Source organism: Aquarana catesbeiana, linkage group LG03, assembly GCF_042186555.1.
Source record: "Aquarana catesbeiana isolate 2022-GZ linkage group LG03, ASM4218655v1, whole genome shotgun sequence".
In the NCBI taxonomy this organism is placed as follows: domain Eukaryota; kingdom Metazoa; phylum Chordata; class Amphibia; order Anura; family Ranidae; genus Aquarana; species Aquarana catesbeiana.
Window position 1 is genome coordinate 571,081,119 of NC_133326.1, and position 21,970 is coordinate 571,103,088.

At 45.5% G+C, this 21,970-nt stretch overlaps 2 protein-coding genes across 8 annotated transcripts in view; one reads left to right on the forward strand and one right to left on the reverse strand.

Moving 5' to 3' along the window:
- Positions 1-2,253, forward strand: part of CDPF1 (cysteine rich DPF motif domain containing 1) — a 143,680-nt gene extending 141,427 nt beyond the window's left edge. For 3 of the 4 annotated variants that reach the window (XM_073621905.1, XM_073621904.1, XM_073621906.1), the window contains exon 5: positions 2,113-2,253. In XM_073621905.1, coding sequence (XP_073478006.1) covers positions 2,113-2,176 — 64 coding nt within the window. In that variant the 3' untranslated portion in view covers positions 2,177-2,253. The remainder of the gene's footprint in view (positions 1-2,112) is intronic. The other variant, XR_012242981.1, reaches the window with a different exon arrangement.
- The window catches only part of PPARA (peroxisome proliferator activated receptor alpha), a 127,799-nt gene extending 106,604 nt beyond the window's left edge, over positions 1-21,195 (reverse strand). For 2 of the 4 annotated variants that reach the window (XM_073621894.1, XM_073621897.1), the window contains exon 1: positions 21,053-21,195. The gene's annotated coding sequence lies outside the window, so the exon portion shown is untranslated. Of the gene's footprint in view, positions 1-2,200; positions 2,253-21,052 lie in introns of all 4 variants that reach the window. The other 2 variants (XM_073621898.1, XM_073621896.1) reach the window with 2 other exon arrangements.
- Positions 21,196-21,970: the final 775 nt, after the last annotated feature.

A 21,970-nucleotide genomic window follows, 5' to 3' on the forward strand; every position in this document is an offset into this window, starting at 1 on the left:
CTGTTTTCAGGCATTTTTGTATATCATCTTTAGAAGAGGCTTCTTTCTGGGATGACAGCCATGCAGACTAATTTGATGCAGTGTGCGGCGTATGGTCCGAGCACTGACAGGCTGACCCCCCATTTTAACCTCTGCAGCAATGCTGGCAGCACTCATATGTCTATTTCTCAAAGACAACCTCTGGATATGATGCTGAGCATGTGCACTCAACTTCTTTGGTCGACCATGGCGAGGTCTGTTCTAAGTGGAACCTGTCCTGTTAAACCCCTGTATGGTATTGGCCACCATACTGCAGTTCAGTTTCAGGTTCTTGGCAATCTTCTTATAGCCTAGGTCATCTTTATGTAGAGCAACAATTCTTTTTTTCAGATCCTCAGAGAGTTCTTTGCCATGAGGTGCCATGTTGAACTTCCAGTGACCAGTATGAGAGAGTGAGAGCGATAACACCAAATTTAACACACCTGCTCCCCATTCACACCTGAGACCTTGTAACACTAACGAGTCATATGACACAGGGGAGGGAAAATGGCTAATTTAATTGGGCCCAATTTGGACATTTTCAATTAGGGGTGTACTCACTTTTGTTGCCAGTGGTTTATACGTTAGTGGCTGTGTGTTGAGTTATTTTGAGGGGACAGCAAATTTACACAGTTATACAAGCTGTACACTCACTACTTTACATTGTAGCAAAGTGTAATTTCAGTGTTGTCACATGAAAAGGTATGATAAAATATTTACAAAAATGTTACGGGTGTACTAACTTTTGTGAGATACTGTACATATTTTTCTCAACATCTCATACCTAAAATTTTCTGCCCATTGCAAGTGAGACGCAGCCTTATATAAGCTCAGAATAGATCCCAGTCTAGTCAGAGCTTACATGGGGCTAAGGTTCCACCCACTAACCCACTGTATGTAGGAACAGCGCCACTCTCTCTTATTCGCTCCCGAGATAGACTATGGGATATGTAGTGTGCAGAAAGCAGTGCACATGACCACAACTAACATGCACTGCTCATTTTAAAAAAAACACCAGTGAGGGGGAGAATTAAAGATTCCGGAGCTCACAGAGGATGTTGCAAGGGAGCAGAAAAACCGGGTAAGAAACAACTCAAAGCAATGAATTACAGGGAATAAGGATAACTGCTAGGTGTCACTTTGAATTTCAGGGGTTTTTTTTTGCATAATTACACTGGTCCAGCTTGCATAACTGAGACCCAGGTATGATTCTTAATGCATACAGTTGGCCAAGCTGGACCACTGTAATTATGCAATAAAACCCATACCTGGAGTTCAGCCTTAAAGTGACCATAAAGCCTTTTTTTTTCTATTCCAATAATAAATATGATATACATGCCTGCTCCAAACCAAGTGGCTCCAAACCTCCTCTTTCTGGGTTCCCCAGCCAGTGATCTTAGCTCTTCTTCTTGTGTCAGCCCCCGTAGCAAGCTGCTTGCTATGGGGGCAGATGGACATGTGGGCTCACTCCTGAGCTGGGCTGTGTCCATAGACACACATAGTGTGACTCAGGCCCACCCCACTGGATATGATTGACAGCAATAGGAGGAAATGGACCTTGCTATTAGCCAAGCTTGTGAGGGCAGGGAGAGAGGAGAGAAGGCCGGCAGCTAGGTACAGCGCTGGATCCATACAGGAGTCAGGTGTGGAAGTTTTCTTTACCTTAATTCAGAGAGTGCACATATAACAAATCCGTGAGGACAAAAGGGTGGGCTTTAACGCCCACATGACGCACAAATGCATCACTGGGCGGCCAATGTTTCTTTGCCGAGAGCGGTCTCACAGACCAGACTGCCACATACAGCTCTCGGTCCCTGCCAACAATTGGTAAGCGACTACTGATCATGTGACTACTGTGGTCACATGGCTGCCAATCCTTCCTGCCCCAGGTATTCAGAATCTTTTAAAGGGATCCTGGGACGGAGGGAAGGTTTTAAACAAAATGGCAATTGTTTAGTATACACAGTGCTTTGACAAGCTAAATGTCATGTCGTTAGGGCTTGCATCTCTTGTAACAACCATTTTGTGCACATGAATGACCATACAAATGTCACTTTAAGATTCACACCACTTATCCTCAAATGTTTATTACAGCTCATATACGGATCAAGAAGGGCGCAATTTAATTTACCATCAGAGAAGATGGCCTGTGAAATGACCTTAAATTACAGGCTACACAAACCTTCAAAAGAAGACTGGAGTCTGACGACCCTGAATACGCCACTGCAAAAGATCTGCAATACAATTAAAATATGTTTCAGTACTTCTATTGTTTGGTTTTCTTTTCTTTTTTAAACAAAACACATTGTCCCAAGACCTGTTGTTTTCCAGCACTTATTGCTCTGCTGCCACAACCAAAAATATCACCTACTTATTAGGTAGGGAGGTACCACCCACACTGTGCAAGTCTCTGCTGAACCAAACTTCATGACCTGGTGTGACCCAGCAGAGACAGGAGCTTTGTATTACAGGCATGTGCTGCTGTGCCTGATCACCAGTATTGCGTGCAAACATTTTTTCACTGGTTTGTTGTGGCGATTTTTTGGCACAGTGTATGTTGGCATATCCCAGAATTATTCCTTGAAGGTGAATTCCAGCCAGATTTTAAAGACACAATTTAACACAACTTGCATTCATTCATACTAGTTGTGAATGAACCAAGCAAAGTTTGCTCACGAACCCTGAATATAGTGCTGCTGAACCACACTGAACTTTATGGAAGCCAAATCTTGTTAATTATATATTATTTATTTTAAAGGGACGTGAGTAACTGGGCATCGCATAGCCCACTGCAAAAAAAAAAAAAAAAAAAAAAAAACATTTTTTTTTCAAAACTACCATTCAGCGGGGCATGTGTCTTATGTGGCTTAAAGGCCAACAGTAAAAATAAACAAATTCTTTAGATTTTGGGGATGCCTTACAACTGCCTGTGAATTTAGGAGCTATATGATATAGTTTTATTTTTCGCACACAGCTGCGTAAAAATCAGTACACTTTTGCTGCATTTAGATCCAGAAAAAAAACATATTATATTAATATATATATATATATATATATATATATATATATATATATATATATATATATATATATACACACACACACATATACATTTTTAATTTAATTTATTTTTTATGGATCTAAATATACAGCAAAAGTGTACTGTGTGCGAAAAATAAAACTATATCATATAGCTAAATTCACATGCAGTTGTAAGGCATCCCCAAAATGTAAAGAATTTGTTTTCCTGAGCAAGTACCATGGATTACGGTGTGCGAATCCTAGCAACATTGGATACTAGACGGCAATAGTTGCCTGCATCCTAGCAACATAGGACACTAGGCAGCTTCCTTAAAAAGTGGTCTGTATCCTGAGCATGGTTCATAGAGACAATGCCTGCATCCTAGTAACAGGACAATTTATGATGTACGCATGTAAACGTTGCTTAAACAGAACCCCTTTATGCAGGCTTTTGCTACCATCAAGATCCTGCATACTAGTTGATGTATTTTCATATGCCTGTGTGCATGAGCACTAAAAGTGACATTTTTTTTTTATTTTTCTTACAAACTGCGGATAGGGATCTATCCTTTAGCAGCGATAGCACTATGGCCGTTAAATTACAAATCCCAGGCCGGGTCCCCACTTCTCAGCAAAAGGTTATTAGGTAGAATGGTAGACATGGGTGAAGGGAAGTGCTTGCTCCACCATGCTGAACTGAACATGGCTTACAGCCTTGGTGAGCTCTGGTGATATATACCCTGTCCTGTCCCCTATTTCTTTAAAAACACCCTGTCATCATCCTAAAGTTGCATGAAAAAGCCCAAAGTGCTGGTTGGTGTCCCCTGTGTAACAGCGGTGAGGAGTGGTGCCTTGGTTTGTTACAACAAACAACATTACATTCATTTCTATGCACTGCGGCCAGGTTCCTCTGTGCTGCTGCTTATGCTCCAGCAGTGCCAGGGAATGGGTAGCTGTGACAGGAGTACAGCAGGCGGATCATCATGCTCAGGTCATCACGTTCCTGTTTAATGGGTCATCTGGGTATTGATTAACATTGGATCTACATCTCTGGAAGACATAAATCGACAGTGGATTTACACCATGGGACATTTTTTTTTTTTTTGGGGGGGAGGAGGACGGAGGTTATTTTTTTATTTACAATGTACATTTTTTTTGTGAACGAGTACATGCATTTTCAGTGTTGTCATCCAGCAATTTAAATCCATAATCAATCATAATGAACAACGTCCCAACTACCCACCTCAATCCTCTCCCGCTGCACTCTCATGGCAAATGGCAGCAACCTGGCTGGCTGCTGAATTTTGGTAAACTGGTCAGTATTGCTGGCTGAAGCTGCTGGCGCAATCTGATCAGAACGGTGTGTGATCAATGACATCACCCAGGAGCTGTCAGCCTCTATGTTCACAAACAGAAGCAGGCATAAGGAAGGAACTATCGTTTAGCGGCAATCGTTTCCTTCTTTCAAAATGACACTTTTGCTTTACTACACCAATACAAAAAAAAAAAAAATGTTTGCATTGGTACACTCTACTCATCCCTTAAAAAAAGTTAAAACGGGCAAAAAAAAATAAAATTACAAGATTTGGATCCTATAGGCTTCAATGTGGTTCGGGTTTGCAATTTTCAGGCCAAACACAGGACAGTTCACTCATCACTACATGTGACAGTACCAGACTTACCCAGTAGTAAGGTAATGGCCACTGGCACACCAGCTAATTAGACTGTATCCTTCAAGGGTCAGATAACCATGATCTGATTGAATGCTGAGGCTTAATGCACTTAGCACAGCACTATCACTTTGCCAGCCTGGATAAGCCTGCAGACTCACTACGGCCCAGTCACGGGTCTCTCCTGCGTCATGGTGCCAAGTTTAGCCAGGACATGCAAAGCCAATGATGTAACGTCAATGGAAAGTAACACCTAATTCCCATGATAGGAAAATGCAGAGGTAAAATTATGCTGACTCTGAGCTCAAAGAGCAAATCTGGGCATCAGATTCAAGGCCCATTTACATACAAGGGCTCTCCTGTGCATTTCCACGCAGGAGAAAATGACTCCAAACTGCCATCCACTAACAGCTGTTGTGAGGTCGCTTTAAGATGTAAAGAAAAAAAAAAAAAAATGTGGAAAAGTGGGTCCACAGCATTTCATATTTAAGCATAGTTCACCTTTTCCAAATAAACGCTGATGCTGATAAGGGACATCTGTAGATAAAAACAATCTGTGCAGCTTTTACTAAAATTTAAAAATGCCCTTGCTACTGTATAGGTGTAGGCCATTTACGTACCTCATGAAGCCTGACTTGGAAACTCTCAGGATGTTGCTGAGGTACCTTTCACACTGGGGCGGGGGCGGCGGTAAAGTGGCGCTTTACTGTCGGTATTCGGCCGCTAGCAGGGCAGTTTTACCCCCCGCTAGCAGCCAAGAAAGGGTTAAAAACCACAGCAAAGTGCCTCTGCGGAGGCGCATTGCCGGAAGAATAGCTGCGCTGTCCCATTGATTTCAATGGGCAGGAGCGGGGAAGGAGCGGTGTATACATTGCTCCTTCCCCGCTCCAAAGATGCTGCTGGCAGGACTTTTTTTCCCGTCCTGCCAGCGCACCGCTCCAGTGTGAAAGACCTCGGGGCTTTCACACTGGATACAAAGCAGCGGCACTTTCGGGTCGGTTTGCAGGCGCTATTATTAGCGCAATAGCTCCTGCAAACCGCCTCAGTGTGAAAGGGCCCTAAGAGAGGCCAATCTGTTACTGCTCACCATCACAGAAGTGAGCTCTTTCTCAGATTCAAACCCCCTCACATGTGCTCTCTCTTCCCTGATGCTGTAGTTCTGAGCTTAGCGTTTGAGAGCTGGGCCTCTATAGCAACATCCTGGGAGCTTTCCAGTCAGGCTTCATGAGGTATGTAAATAGCACACACCTATAGCAAGGGCACTGTTCAACTTTAGTTAGGCTGCACAATTTGTTTTTATTTACAGACACCCCTTATCTGCATAGGTAGTTTTTTTTTTGGTAAAGATGAGCGAACCTTTTAAACTACAACTGTTCCCACAGAATTATATAGGCTGCAAAGATCTCTTAGCACAGGTTTTCTTTAAGGATGGCATCACACCTACACGCTTAATTGCATTACCATGCAAGAATAATGTGCATTAAGTCATGGAACCACCATGCGTTAGGACAGTTCAATAATTTAGAATGGAAGCAAACACACTGCAACGGAGGAAATAACAGACTTGTACTTTTATTTTATTTTTTTAAACATCGTACAAAAAAAAAAAAAAAAAAAAAAATGTAAGAGATGTAGATTTTCCTGTGCTGCCGTATGCATTTTTTAGAAAGGTTTTTTCTTTTTTTTTGGACAGAATGCAGAAATTTTAGAACCTCTGTCTGTTATATTGCCGACTTTGTGCTTTTTAGGGCCTATTGTTCACAAGGATGTATAAAATGCTGCGTTCAGATCCCTACTGTCTACAGTTTTATACAGAAGTACAGTGGTGTAGTGGTTAGCACTTTCACCTAGCTGCAAAAAGGGTCTCTGGTTCGAATCCCAACCACGACACCATCTGTACTCTGGTTTCCTCCCACAATCTAAAGACATGCTGGTAGGTTCATTGGATTCTGTCTAAATTGGCCCTAGTATGTATTAATGTGCGTTAGGGACCTTAGATTGTAAGCTCCTTGAGGGCAGGGACTGATGTGAATGTACAATGTATATGTAAAGTGCTGCGTAAATTGACGGCGCTATATAAGTATCTGAAATAATAATAATAATAATAATAATAATAATAATAATAATAATAACTATTGTATGCTATGCAGGGCAGGACTTAGGGTGGTGGGGGCCCCTGGGCTTGAGTCATTTTCGGGCCCTACCCTTCTATACATATGCACAGCTCTATAAAAGAGAAATAGAAAAGGACAAGGTGCACCAGACTCAGTGCAATATTAAAGAACTTCTGTTTAATTGGACAAGACAAAACAGCCAAATGGCTACTCACAAAAGTAGATAATATATAAGCGTATAAGTGGGGGATACTGTACTGGTATTCGTCCTGGGTCCACGATTAATACAAGCAATAAAAATGGCTAAAATGATAATTACCGTATTTATCGGCGTATAACACGCACCCCAAGTTTAGGAGGAAAGTTTAAGGAAAAAAAAACTTACATTTAAATGCCCATCAATGCAGCCTTATCACTGTCAGCGTAGCCTTGCCCCAGTGCTATTTGCAGACTTGTCCGTGTATTCTTGCTCCAGTGTCATTGCTGCCTTGTCATTGCAGCCTTTCAGTTTAAAAATGGCGCCGCCGAGATACAGAGCTGGATGTCCTGTGTATCTCGGCGGCTTTTGAAACGGGCGGGGCCCCCTATTGGCCGGGGCCCATGGGCTTGAGCCCAGTCAAGCCCAATAGTAAGTCCGGCCCTGATGCTATGGGCCCATTCATAGAGCTGTGCTTAGTCAGTATTGCCCTGTAGAGTTGAGCTGTGTAAAATTGGACACATTTTACGAAGTATGCATGTGAAGGTTTGTGTGAACAAATACATGGAGCACTGCTGCCTAAAGAATGGTTCATTCAGAGCCACATGTAAACATCAACAAAATGTAGGTATCCGCGGTGGTTCAGACGCAGAATGACCTTGGCTTTAAAGCGGTAGTAAACCCGCTGACTTTTTTTTTTCTTTCCCTACACCTGTAAGGGAAAAGACATAATGAGCTAGTATGCACCGCAGGTCGCGGGTCCCGCGGACTCGATCACCGCGGGGATACCCACGATCGCCTCACGGGGAGGAGGAAGGGGGAGATGCTGATGTAAACAGCATCTCCCTGTTCTGCCTAGTGACAAGTGTCACTCGATCTCTGCTCCCTGTCATTGGGAGCAGAGATCAGTGACGTCACACACAGCCCACCCCCCCTGACAGTTATAAATCACTCCCCTAGGACACACTTAACCCCTCCCCGCCCCTAGTGGTTAACCCCTTCACTGCCAGTGTCATTTACACAGTAATCAATGCATTTTTAATCGCACTGATCGCTGTATAAATGACATGGTCCCAAAAATGTGTCAAAAATGTCCGACATGTCCGCCATAACATCGCAGTCACAATAAAAATCGCTGATCGCCGCCATTTCTAGTAAAAAAAACAATTTTTAATAAAAATGCTATAAAACTATTCCCTATTTAGTAAACGCTATAACTTTTGCGCAAACCAATCAATCAACGCTTATTGCGATTTTTTTTTACCAAAAATATGTAGAATACGATCGGCCTAAACTGAGGGAAAAAAATGTTTTTTTATATATTTGTGGGGGATATTTATTATAGCAAAAAGTAAAAAAATAATGCGTTTTTTTCAAAATTGTTGCTCTTATATTGTTTATAGCGAAAAAAAATAAAAATCGCAGAGGCGATCAAATACCACCAAAAGAAAGCTCTATTTGTGGGAAAAAAGAACGTCAATTTTGTTTGGGAGCCACGTCGCACGCCTGCGCAATTGTCAGTTAAAGCAACACAGTGCCGAATCGCAAAAAACGCTCTGGTCAGGAAGGGGGTAAAATCTTCTGAAGCGGTTAAGGAACCTAGAATGACTGAAAACTGAGGTCATTCTATGGCGACACAGCCATTGCTGCTTAGTGAGCAACTGGTGGCTGTGGGAAGATGTAAACATTAAAGTGTAAGAGCCAGTACAGCTCACTGTGCACATCTCAACTCATATGGACATACCGTGTAGGTCTGTAGAATTCGAGATGTCTACAGATTTTTATGCATAATTCTTCAGCTTTCTGCCAGCAAGACTCTGCATAAATTTAAGTACTCTGTTTGCAGGAGCCCATAACAGTCTCAGAAACATCTCAAACTGATGCCACTGACTCACTGTAGGGAGATTTCCCTTTACTTCCTGTGTAGTCTGCAGATTGGGAAGTGAGAGGAAAATGTTTAGAACATATGTTTCCCCATTTCGAACGACAATCAAAGCAGATTTCAAAGCACATCCAAAAGAACTATTAATTATAAACCCTTCTCCATTCTATATAAAAAAGGTGAAAGAGGATGATCCTCTAAATACAACATAGGTTTCTATTAAAGTTCTATCCCCTAGCAAGCATCTTGATGGATCCCCGTCTTGGCCTGTCTAGAAAAATGCCCTATTTGCCCCTTTGTTAATGCAGTCCTGCAGCTTCCCTTTATAAATATTTCTGGACACCTAATTATTACACTTATATGACCAGAAGTGTTTGGGTACCCCTACATACAAATGTTTCCAGTAAAAGGGGACTGTTGCTACAACATACAGAGACATTTTAGGCAATTGTGCACTTCCAACATTGTGGTAACCGTTTGGGGAAGGCCCTTTTCAGTTCCAGCATGACTGTGCCCCCATGTACAAAGCCAGCTCCATAAAGACAAGGTATGGCCAGTTTTTTGTGGAGGATCTCAAGTGGCTTGCACAGAGCCCTGACCTCAACCCTACTGAACACCATTGGGATGAATTGGAGTGCTGACGGTGAGCCAGATCTTCTGATCCACCATCAGTATCTGATCTCACAAATGGGCACAAAGTCCCACAGACACACTCCAAAATCTGTTGACTGTCTTCCTAGAAGAGTGGAGGCTGTTGTAGCTACAGGGGAGGGCCAAATTCATATTATTGTCCATCAGAATAAGATGTCCAACAAACTCATATAGGCTTGATGGTCAGATGCCCACAGACTTTCAGCCACATAATGTATACAGTATTTACTACAAAACTTTATAATTGCTTGTGTTTTGCAAATGCAGAAATGCCAATATGCTTTAGCCCAGCTGATTATAAAATCTGGAGCAAGGAACACTGAAACTGTTGCCCAGGAACACAACTAGATAGAGAAAACCTAAAGTTAACCTGTTGTCTTGCCCTGGGCTGTCCAGGGCTACAATGATGTACTCCCCAGCAGCCTGTGCCTTTTCTTCCCCGTTACCAAATATAGCATCCAAGAGTGAAGTAAGAATGCTCCTTGATATTTCTAAGTTACTCTAGTTATCATGGTTGCTCAACCTGTGGCCCTCCTGCTGTTGTGGAACTATAAATCTCATCATGCCTCTGCCTTTGGGAGTTATGCTTGTAACTGCCAGTTTTGCAATGCCTCATAGTTCCGCAAAACAGCTGGAGGGCCAACGGGTTGAGCACACATGCATCTAGTTGGAGTTTACACAAGGCAGAGGACTCCCAACTCAAACCACCAGGCACCAGAATCAATGCTATTAAACAAAACTAAAGGCAAGCAAGTCGTATGCTTGGTTACCGGGTACTCTCCTCGACCCTGGCATGGATTTGAGTGGTGGGGCAGTAGAGACAAGGGGAGTCTGTGCTGCTGGGGAGGGGGGCAAAAAAGGCACATTAAGATTGTAGTCCAAATAAGGGACAACACCTTTATGCAAGATGTCATCATGCTGTTCTCAATGATATTTAGCATCATTTATCAAAGTGTCTGGCCGAAGATGTTTTACAAAATAATAAACAAAAAGAGTATGCAAAACCTTGGACCATAAAAATCACAATGAAAGCAAAGTCCTGTATTGATTTGCATTGTAATTGTACTGTCTGCCCTTACATTGTAAAGCGCTGCACAAACTGTTGGCACTATATAAATCCTGTATAATAATAATAATAATAAAATGATACAAATAATATCACCACCAATAAAGTGGAAAAATAAAGGCATAGTCAATATAAATCAAACAATGATATAATAGAGATGAAAATCCACTCCCAAAAGGGAAATATAGGGCTCCACTAGGGGGCCAATATAAAACAATCTTGTGTGAAAATGAAAGTCCACTCCCGAAAGAATATTTCAGGGCCCCACTAGGGGGCCAGTGTAGAATCTTGTGTGGAAATGAAATGCCACAGTTCCACATGTTTTGGTCCCAACCACTTTGGACATAGATATATGAATTCCCTTACCAGATAACCAGCCAGGATCTCCACATTAAAAGAGAGGGACCTTAGATTGTAAACTCCTTAAGCCCAGGGACTGCGATTATGGAGGAATGTACAATACATATGTAAAGCACTGTGTAAATTGACGGCGCTATAAAAGTACCTGAAATAAATAAATCACTAGCGCAGGATACCCTAAATAAGAATCAAACCATGGTATGCAAATACAGAAAATACCTGTGGACCCTGAAATTAACTATCGAGAAATTGAACATCCTTGTAACTTTTTCTGCACTGAACTGAAATCTGAAAAAAAAGTTATTCGCTTTCCAAGTGATCATCTGTGAACTACATCTCTTCTCCACATTTCAGCCCACGTACACATCGGGCCATTTTGACATGCGATTTGACATGTCAAATCGCCAGTAATGGCACCATCCGAATCGGTGCGATGCTGCACCGATTCCCAAAAATAGTTCCTGTACTACTTTTTGCGACTTCAGGGCGATTTGAATAGACATCAGTGCAGGAAACCACACAAATGTCTGTCAAATCGCCACTGAAGTCGATTCAGCTGAACCCACACGATCTCAAACCCGCCCTTAACGTGAACCTGGGCTAATGGAGACAAAAATGGGCAGGTGTTTTGTAGTCCTAACACACTTCCTGTCCTAGGGTGACAACAGCGCTCTTCTACAGCTATAGTACAATGAGTGAGCACTGTCACAATAAGACAGGAAGTGTGTTACTAGCTACATACCAGGTAAATATAAAGATGAAAGAAAGCTTAGAAAATAATGCAGCATTATTGTTTTTGAGTTTTACCATGCTTTAAATCTAAACTCCAGGCAAAAAAAAAAAAAAAAAACAATTCTCCATAGCCACAAAGGATATCGATACACTTTGTGTGCACCAAAATGTCTTTGTAAATCCAGATATTACTTTCTAAAAGTAGCAGTGAAATCACCACTGTGTGATACATAGCCTGTGCAGAGAGCAGAGCTGTGGGAGGGACCCCAACAGGCTCCACCCACTACAGGCTACCTGTAGAAAACTACAAGAGGGGTGGAGATAAGACCAGTCACCCTGCACAAGGAGAGAGCGCAGCAGTGACTGGTCTTTATTAAGGCTTCATTCACACCTAGGCAATATGAATTGTGAGCAGAATCGCCATGATTCTGCCTGCGATTCCACAATTGTGACAAAACCGCTGGACACGTCACTCAAAAGAACTTCCAGAACTTCTTTTGAGCGACATGTCCCGCGATTTTGTTTGTGCAATTTGTCGTGCGACAATCACGTCAAAATTGCTCTGCATTTTACCACGATTGTGGAATTGCAGGCAGAATCGTGTAGATTCCACCCACGACTCAAATCGCCTAGGTGTGAATGGAGCCTAAAGGAAGCTCCTGAACAGAGGCAACGTTCTACATTGGATTACTGCGCAGATCTGGAAGAAATACAGAAAGAACACCAAGATTCAAGTAAGAATACACATGGATCTTGTACTTACACAATATTTGCTTATCCCAGAGTTCAGCTTTAATCTATCTGATTTCCATCTTTATTTTACTTGTTATTCGAATTACAAACTGAAGAACGTTTAGCAGCAAAAGAAGGGTGAAATGGCAAAACAGAGACGAACATTATTGGTAGCGATTACACGGAAAACATAGAAGGTAGATTTTAATGTTTTGGGTATGCTGATTCTTTGATTCCCATTCACATCTATGTGTGCGTATGTTAACCCACATTAATGTATGTTGAATCAGACTATTTCCCATGGACCCTTGACAAGGTTCGATGAACCAAAAAAAAAAAAAAAAACAAAAAACGATTTTTTGGGAAAAACAGCACTACAATGCATGCATACTCCCATACCTATTGGGTATAAAGTTTACTGCACTGACGTGTTGAGGGCCTATTTATATGAATGCATATATAGTGCATATTAACAAAATGCGTTAACACATGGTAACACACAAGAAGGTGTAAATCAAAGCCAAGCAACACTTGTTTAATCACACTGAGAAGTTTTTCATGTTGGCCACAACATGGCAGAAACAACCTATGTCCAATACCAACACATGTACACCCGATTACATTAGTCATATGGTGATGGACATAGCAGAGATCTTGTGTTGATCAGCCATGTTGATATCATCATGTCAGGCACACACATAGGTGGGATACACTGTACTAATAGTAACAGAGACCTCCACATATACACACAGACCTTCCTTCTAGGCATTCCTTCCCATCCCCCATCTTTACAACAAGCCATAATGTGTCTAAGGGGTTTTCCTGTTCTGCAACTCTCAGGGTTCAAAGGGCACGTTGGGGGATGTCCTAGACACAGCAACAGTCAGAACACAAGATGTGTAAATAGGCTACAGCTATGCACATTCTGGTGAGAGCTACATGCTATGGGCACAGGCTGCCAGCATGAATACCCCATCTATGAGAGTCGCACAGAGACACAGACTGCCAGTATAAGTAAGCTGCTTGCTATGGGCACAGGCTGCCAGCATGAATACCCCATCTATGAGAGTCGCACAGAGACACAGACTGCCAGTATAAGTAAGCTGCTTGCTATGGGCACAGGATGCCAGCATGAATACCCTATGTATGGGCACAGGTTGCCAGCATGAATACCCCATCTATGAGAGTTGCACAGAGACACAGACTGCCAATATAAATACCCTAAGTAAGCTACTTGCTACGGGCACAGGCTGCCAGCATGAATACCCTATGTATGGGCACAGGCTGCCAGCATGAATACCCCATCTATGAGAGTTGCACAGAGACACAGACTGCCAGTATAAGTAAGTTACTTGCTACTGGCACAGGCTGCCAGCATGAAAACCCTATGTATGGGCACAGGTTGCCAGCATGAATACCCCGTCTATGAGAGTTGCACAGAGACACAGACTGCCAATATAAATACCCTAAGTAAGCTACTTGCTACGGGCACAGGCTGCCAGCATGAATACCCTATGTATGGGCACAGGCTGCCGGCATGAATACCCTATGTATGGGCACAGGCTGCCAGCATGAATACCCTATGTATGGGCACAGGCTGCCAGCATGAATACACCATGTATGGGCACAGGCTGCCAGCATGAATACACCATGTATGGAAGTTGCATGCCAGGGAAACAGACTGAAAGTATACAATGGAGAAAATAATTATTTGATCCCCTGCAGATTTTGTAAGTTTGCCTACTTACAAAGAAATGAAGGGTCTATAATTGTTATCAAGGTGGATTTAATTTAAATCACAATTAAAATCACTAATAAAAAGGCTCAATTTAAATCATAATTTTTAAAGAGCAGCTGTCATCTTTGTCCCACAGCAGCTCCTCCTCTGACCCGCTGTTGACTCACCAAAGTCCCATTCACTTTAATGGGGTGGCTGGTGATGTGGCAGTGACACAACAAGGTGAGGGACGTGGCGGCAGCAGGTGAGTGGACGCCCGCTAACAGATGCCATGATGGATCTGAAATGACAGGTGCTCTTTAAATGTAAGGACTCATTCTTGCTGGTAGTTAGAATATTTATTATTTGCAAACAAAATGAAGGTTTCTTATTTAGAATAATAAGCTGTCAGGTTAGTAAAACAACAATATCAGAACCGATTTTAGGTTAATAGGTTAATCACACATAGTTGGAGAACTACTAAAATTATTTTATTAATTAAAACAATAACATTAGATTATCTGCTTTATCTATAGGTAGAGGAGCTTTAAAATGTTCCCAAACTGGGTCTCTTGTGGCCTGCTGACATTTTGCTCCTCAAGGGAGGAATAAAGCACTTCAAGATATGTGCAGAAAGATCACAAGGTTTATAAGCTGCTTGGAAGGTGTCACTTTAATTTTTACTGCTTAACCTTCCTCCTCACACTTAAAGCCTGGTATAGATGCATTTATCTTCAAACAATCATACAGTTTGCAGAGCTTGGATTCATTGAATGAATTTACCAAAAATGTAAATATTGCCGGATATACAGCCTCGTGCTACATAACTAAGCTCCATTTCATGATGAATAAACAATATTATTAATGTATCTTAAATAGAAAACTATCTTTAGATAGATTTTTACTCCAAAAGCATTTTAATAAAATAAAATACATTTAATAAAAAAAAAATCAGATTTAAATAAACAAAAAAAAAAAAAAACTGATTGTTTGGAGTTTTTTTTTTTTTAAAATCAGCGATTTTTATCCACCCCGATTGTTATCATAGGTGAAAGACAGAATATTAACCAAAAATCCTAGAAAAACACATGATACAAATGTTATAAATTGAGTTGCAGTCCAGTGAGTAAAGTATTTGATCCCCCTCCAACCAACAATAATTCTGGCTCCCACAGACTGGCTACAGTATGTGCTCATGTGGTACACAGATTAGTCCTGTCAATTTAAAAAGGGGCTCCTAATGACAACTCGTTATGTGTATAAAAGACAGGCAATTTGACATGTCAAAAGCTGCCAGCATGAATACCCTACCTACGGGCACAGGCTGCCAGCATGAATACCCTACGTACAGGCACAGGCTGCCAGCATGAATACCCTATCTACGGGCACAGGCTGCCAGCATGAATACCCTACGTACAGGCACAGGCTGCCAGCATGAATACCCTACCTACGGGCACAGGCTGCCAGCATGAATACCCTACGTACGGGCACAGGCTGCCAGCATGATTACCCTATCTACAGGCACAGGCTGCCAGCATAATTACCCTATCTACAGGACCAGGCTGCCAGCATGAATACCCTACCTACACGATCAGGCTGCCAGCATGAATACCCTACCTATGGGCACAGGCTGCCAACACAAATAGCCTATTTACAAGCACAGGCTGCCAGCATGAAAACCCTATCTACGGACACAGGCTGCCAGCATGAATATCCTACCTACGGGCACAGGCTGCCAGCATGAATACCCTACCTGCGGGATCAGGCTGCCAGCATGAATACCCTACCTACAGGCACAGGTTGCCAGCATGAATACCCTACCTACGGGCACAGGCTGCCAACATGAATAGCCCATTTACAAGCACAGGCTGCCAGCATGAAAACCCTATCTACTGGCACAGGCTGCCAGCATGAAAACCCTGGCTATGGATTAATCCCCCCAGTAAGCTACATGCTATAGGTGCAAGCATGAATACCCTATCTATGGGAGTAACATGCTATGGGCACAAGCTGCCAGCATAAATATTGTAGCTATGGGGGTGACATGCCAGGGGCAAATGCTGCTAGCATGAATGTATTGACTAAGGAAGCGACATACCATAGGCACAGGCTGCTAACATGAATACCTTAGCAATGGGAGTTCCATGCTATGGGCACAATCGGTTGTGTACACACAGTCTATGGGAGGGTCTACACTTTTCTCCTGAGCTGTCTATTTTTATAGACAACAAGCCTGAAGAGTGATAAAGGAAGCAGTAAAACCTGCTTTGGATAAGGGAAGGGTGGTGGGGAGGGGACAGGCCAGTGAATGGTCTGGAGTGAAGTCCAGGACAGCATTATTATGATGATCTGTAGGTTTGGTCCAGTGAATGCCAATAACTGAATGTCAGTTGTTAAATGGTTATCAGACTACCACAGTCATTGTGCCAGTTATCATCATGATCTTTACTAATGATTAGTGTTCCTTTTAAACTGTAACATATTGTACACACAAATCCAATTGTTCCATCCATTCAGCTGGATACAATTAGAATGCATTTAGAGTTTTCTGGCCTTTTCAAACAGTTTTGCAGGTTAAATGATATAAAAAATAAATACATTTAGTTAACTGTTTTCAGTTAAAACAGAGCTCCATCCAAAAGGGGAAGCTCCGCTTGTCCGCACCCTCCACTGCCACAATTGGCACTTTTTGGGGGGGAAGCGGGTATCTGGTTTACAGGTACAAGTACCCACTCCAACTTCCGGGTAAGATCACTGCACAACGATCTACGACATTTGTGGTCCCACCTCCTGCTGCCTTCTGAGACACACAGAGGTTACCAGAAGACTACGGGACCATTCAGAAAGCACAGCCCGACCCGTGCATGCGCAGTAGGAGACCGGTTGTAAAGCTGTAAGGCCTTCACTTCCTGTTTCCCTTACTACAGATTTCGACGCCTGCACCCGAAGCCAACTGACGAATCGGCTAGGGGTGCCAACATTGCGGGATCCCTGGACAGGTAACTGTCCTTAGAAGTCAGCCGCTACAGTATTATTATTTTTTTCTTTTACAGATTGGAACTCCTTTTTAAAGTTTAAAATTTGTGTGGCTCCTCAAATGTTATTAATAGAATGTTTTCATCTGTCTTCTCCAACTGGATCCAAAACTGACTGGTAACTGAAAAAAAGTGGTTGAAAACCTCTATAGTGTGTACTTGTCACAATCCAGAGCACCAAGTGTCATTTCTGGCTGCAGCTTCATTCCTCTGTTACCTGCATGAGTGCTTTCTGACACCGAGAAAAAAGGTGACAGGGAAGGGATCTCCATCACACAGCCTGTTACTGACAGACTCAGAGCTGTCCCTGTGTGCTGTGTGTGTGTGTGGGGGGGTCCCTTCCCTCCAATAAGCTCTCAGAGCTCTCCTCTGACACTCTCTGCAGTGAGTCATTTTAGCTTCCTGTCCCCTTTTTTCTAACAAGCTTCATCAATTCTGTACTTTGAACCGATGTAGAGAACAGAAGACTACAGATAAACAGGTACAACTTATGTAGGGAGATTTGTTTCATCTCTGTGCATCACTTGAGGCCAGTCACCTCACTGGGTATATGTGAAGGTTTACAACCGCTTTGAAGTGAAACTAAACCTACAAAAAAAAAAAAAAATACTGTGAGCAGGCAGCTCCTTATTGCAGACGCTATATGCCATGTCTCTTCCGTAATAAGACACATTTACCTGCCTGCTAACATTTTTATGCTTACTGCGGCCGTGCCAGAATGACTGACTCCTGTGCGCAGGCCTGGGATCATGTTATCCCCCACCAGCCAATCAAGAGGCCAAAAATATGACATCAGCTGATGAGGGACATAACGGAGTTTAGTTCTGCTGTAAATGAGGTGAATCTCCCCAACAGGGGTACAGACAATAATAAAACCTGACAGATGTTCTCATCCCTCTCCGATCTTTCAAAAAAAAAAATAAGGTTGCCTTTCGTGATACTTTAAATCACTTTTGCAATCAAATGCCAATTGAACATGCTTTAAATTGATGAAATAGTGTTATGTGTGTAGCTAGCATCACATTGATAGTGCCGAGGTGGGGGTGGGGGGGGACAGTGGCGAGGTGGCGGTCAACAGTGCCGAGGTGGCGGTGGACAGTACCCATGTGGCGAGGTGGCGGTGGACAGTGCCGAGGTGGTGAGGTGGCGGTGGACAGTGCCGAGGTGGTGAGGTGGCGGGGGACAGTGCCGAGGTGGCGGGGGACAGTGCCGAGGTGGTGAGGTGGCGGTGGACAGTGGTGAGGTGGCGGTGGACAGTGCCGAGGTGGTGAGGTGGCAGTGGACAGTGCCAAGGTGGTGGTGGACAGTGCCGAGGTGGTGAGGTGGCGGTGGACAGTGCCGAGGTGGGGGTGGACAGTACCGACGTGTCGGTGGGCAGTGCTGAGGTGGGGGTGGACAGTGGAGATGGACAGTGCCCATGTGGCGAGGTGGGGGTGGACAGTGCCCATGTGGCGAGGTGGGGGTGGACAGTGCCCATGTGGCGAGGTGGGGGTGGACAGTGCCCATGTGGCGAGGTGGGGGTGGACAGTGCCCATGTGGCGAGGTGGGGGGTGGACAGTGCCCATGTGGCGAGGTGGGGGGTGGACAGTACCCATGTGGCGAGGTGGGGGGTGGACAGTACCCATGTGGCGAGGTGGGGGTGGACAGTGCCCATGTGGCGAGGTGGGGGTGGACAGTGCCCATGTGGCGAGGTGGGGGTGGACAGTGCCCATGTGGCGAGGTGGGGGTGGACAGTGCCCATGTGGCGAGGTGGGGGTGGACAGTGCCCATGTGGCGAAGTGGGGGGGGGTGGACAGTACCCATGTGGCGAGGTGGGGGGTGGACAGTGCCCATGTGGCGAGGTGGGGGGTGGACAGTGCCCATGTGGCGAGGTGGGGGGTGGACAGTGCCCATGTGGCGAGGTGGGGGGTGGACAGTGCCCATGTGGCGAGGTGGGGGTGGACAGTGCCCATGTGGCGAGGTGGGGGTGGACAGTGCCCATGTGGCGAGGTGGGGGTGGACAGTGCCCATGTGGCGAGGTGGGGGTGGACAGTGCCCATGTGGCGAGGTGGGGGTGGACAGTGCCCATGTGGCGAGGTGGGGGTGGACAGTGCCCATGTGGCGAGGTGGGGGTGGACAGTGCCCATGTGGCGAGGTGGGGGTGGACAGTGCCCATGTGGCGAGGTGGGGGTGGACAGTGCCCATGTGGCGAGGTGGGGGTGGACAGTGCCCATGTGGCGAGGTGGGGGTGGACAGTGCCCATGTGGCGAGGTGGGGGTGGACAGTGCCCATGTGGCGAGGTGGGGGTGGACAGTACTCATGTGGCGAGGTGGGGGTGGACAGTACTCATGTGGCGAGGTGGGGGTGGACAGTACTCATGTGGCGAGGTGGGGGTGGACAGTGCCCATGTGGCGAGGTGGGGGTGGACAGTACCCATGTGGCGAGGTGGGGGTGGACAGTACCCATGTGGCGAGGTGGGGGTGGTGTCGCCCCCCTTCATACACACAGTGATGCCCCATTCCCCTCTGCACGCGCACAGTGTACCGCCCCTCACCCTTTGGGCTCCGCCCATTCCCAGCTGCAGCCAGTGACAGTGGCCGATCCGGGAGGTGTGTAGGGGGGGCTCGGCCTCCTCCTCCTCCGGGCGTCACATGTGGCGAGGTGGGAGTGGACAGTACCCATGTGGCGGGGTGGGGGTGGACAGTGCCCATGTGGCGAGGTGGGGGTGGACAGTGCCCATGTGGCGAGGTGGGGGTGGACAGTACCCATGTGGCGAGGTGGGGGTGGACAGTACCCATGTGGCGAGGTGGGGGTGGACAGTGCCCATGTTGCTAGGTGGGGGTGGACAGTACCCATGTGGTGAGGTGGGGGTGGACAGTGCCCATGTGGCGAGGTGGGGGTGGACAGTACCCATGTGGCGAGGTGGGGGTGGACAGTACCCATGTGGCGAGGTGGGGGTGGACAGTACCCATGTGGCGAGGTGGGGGTGGACAGTACCCATGTGGCGAGGTGGGGGTGGACAGTACCCATGTGGTGAGGTGGGGGTGGACAGTACCCATGTGGCGAGGTGGGGGTGGACAGTACCCATGTGGCGAGGTGGGGGTGGACAGTACCCATGTGGCGAGGTGGGGGTGGACAGTACCCATGTGGCGAGGTGGGGAAGGACAGTACCCATGTGGCGAGGTGGGGGTGGACAGTACCACTTGCTCAGAGGTGCCAGTTGTGGCTGTTCTAGGGTTACCAGCATTAGGTTACAGAGCAGGGTTAGGGATGCACTCTAGCGTTCTATTATTGATTGTTTATGGGTGTCTATGGTGATCAATACTACTATTAGGTTACAGCAGATCAGCTGAGGCCTTTGAAGGATTAATCGCCTTAGGTGACAATCCTGTGGCCCTGAAGGGGTTAGAGGTATGGTATGTGGAAGGTCACTAATGTTATACATTGTCTGGGGCTGTGGATGAATCCATCCTATGGGGTTACATTATATCATTATTACAATGAAGGGACAGTGCTGTGGCAGTGAAGGGGTTATCAGTCCGGTATTATTATGATGGGAGGTCACTGATATCACTCTGGAGGAGTCTGTACCGCTGACATGTGTGGGATATCAGAGGTGGAAGGGTTACCTATGGGAGGAGGAGTGCAGGCTGTGAAGGGTTCATCTATATCTCATTGTATATATATAATGATCACCTCGGGCTATGAGAGGGTTAATGGTACAGAGTGTAATGTCTCTATGAGGATATAGAAGGATATGTGCACCTCCCGGCTTGTACAGAATTAATCAGACAGTGATTATACGGGGTGTCAGCAGAGGGTGGAGTTAATGAGGGGGTGACAGCCCCTCCCCTCCTATACCGATCGGTGATCACTGACCTCCCGGTGATCGCTGCTCTCCCTCCGCCCGGTGTCCGGCTCTCTCCCGGCTCGTCCTTGTTTGTGCTGTCCTTTGACAGCGCCGGATGTGACGCCCGGAGGAGGAGGAGGCCGAGCCCCCCCTACACACCTCCCGGACCGGCCACTGTCACTGGCTGCAGCTGGGAATGGGCGGAGCCCAAAGGGTGAGGGGCGGTACACTGTGCGCGTGCAGAGGGAAACGGGGCATCACTGTGTGTATGAAGGGGGACGACACTGACATCACTGTGTTTATTAGGGGGGAGACACTGACATCACTGTGTGTATGAAGGGGGACGACACTGACATCACTGTGTTTATTAGGGGAGGGACACTGACATCACTGTGTTTATTAGGGGGGAGGGGGGCACAGACATCACTGTGTTTATTAGGGGGGGGGGGAGACACTGACATCACTGTGTTCATTAGTGGGGGACGCTGACATCACTGTATTTATTAGGGGGGTACATTGACATCACTGTGTGTATGGGGGGGGGGAGACACTAACATCACTGTGTTTATTAGGGGGGGACACTGACACCACTATGTTTTTTTGGGGGGAGACACTGACATCACTGTGTTTATGGGGGGGGGGGACACTGGCATCACTGTGTTTATGGGGGGGAGACACTGACATCACTGTGTTTATTGGGGGGGGCACAGACATCACTGTGTTTATGGGGGGGGATACTAACATCACTGTATTTATTAGGGGGGGACATTGACATCACTGTGTGTATGGGGGGAGACACTAACATCACTGTGTTTATTAGGGGGGACACTGACATCACTGTGTTTTTTTGGGGGAGACATTGACATCACTGTGTTTATGGGGGGAGACACTGACATCACTGTGTTTATGGGGGGGGGACACTGACATCACTGTGTTTATTGGGGGGG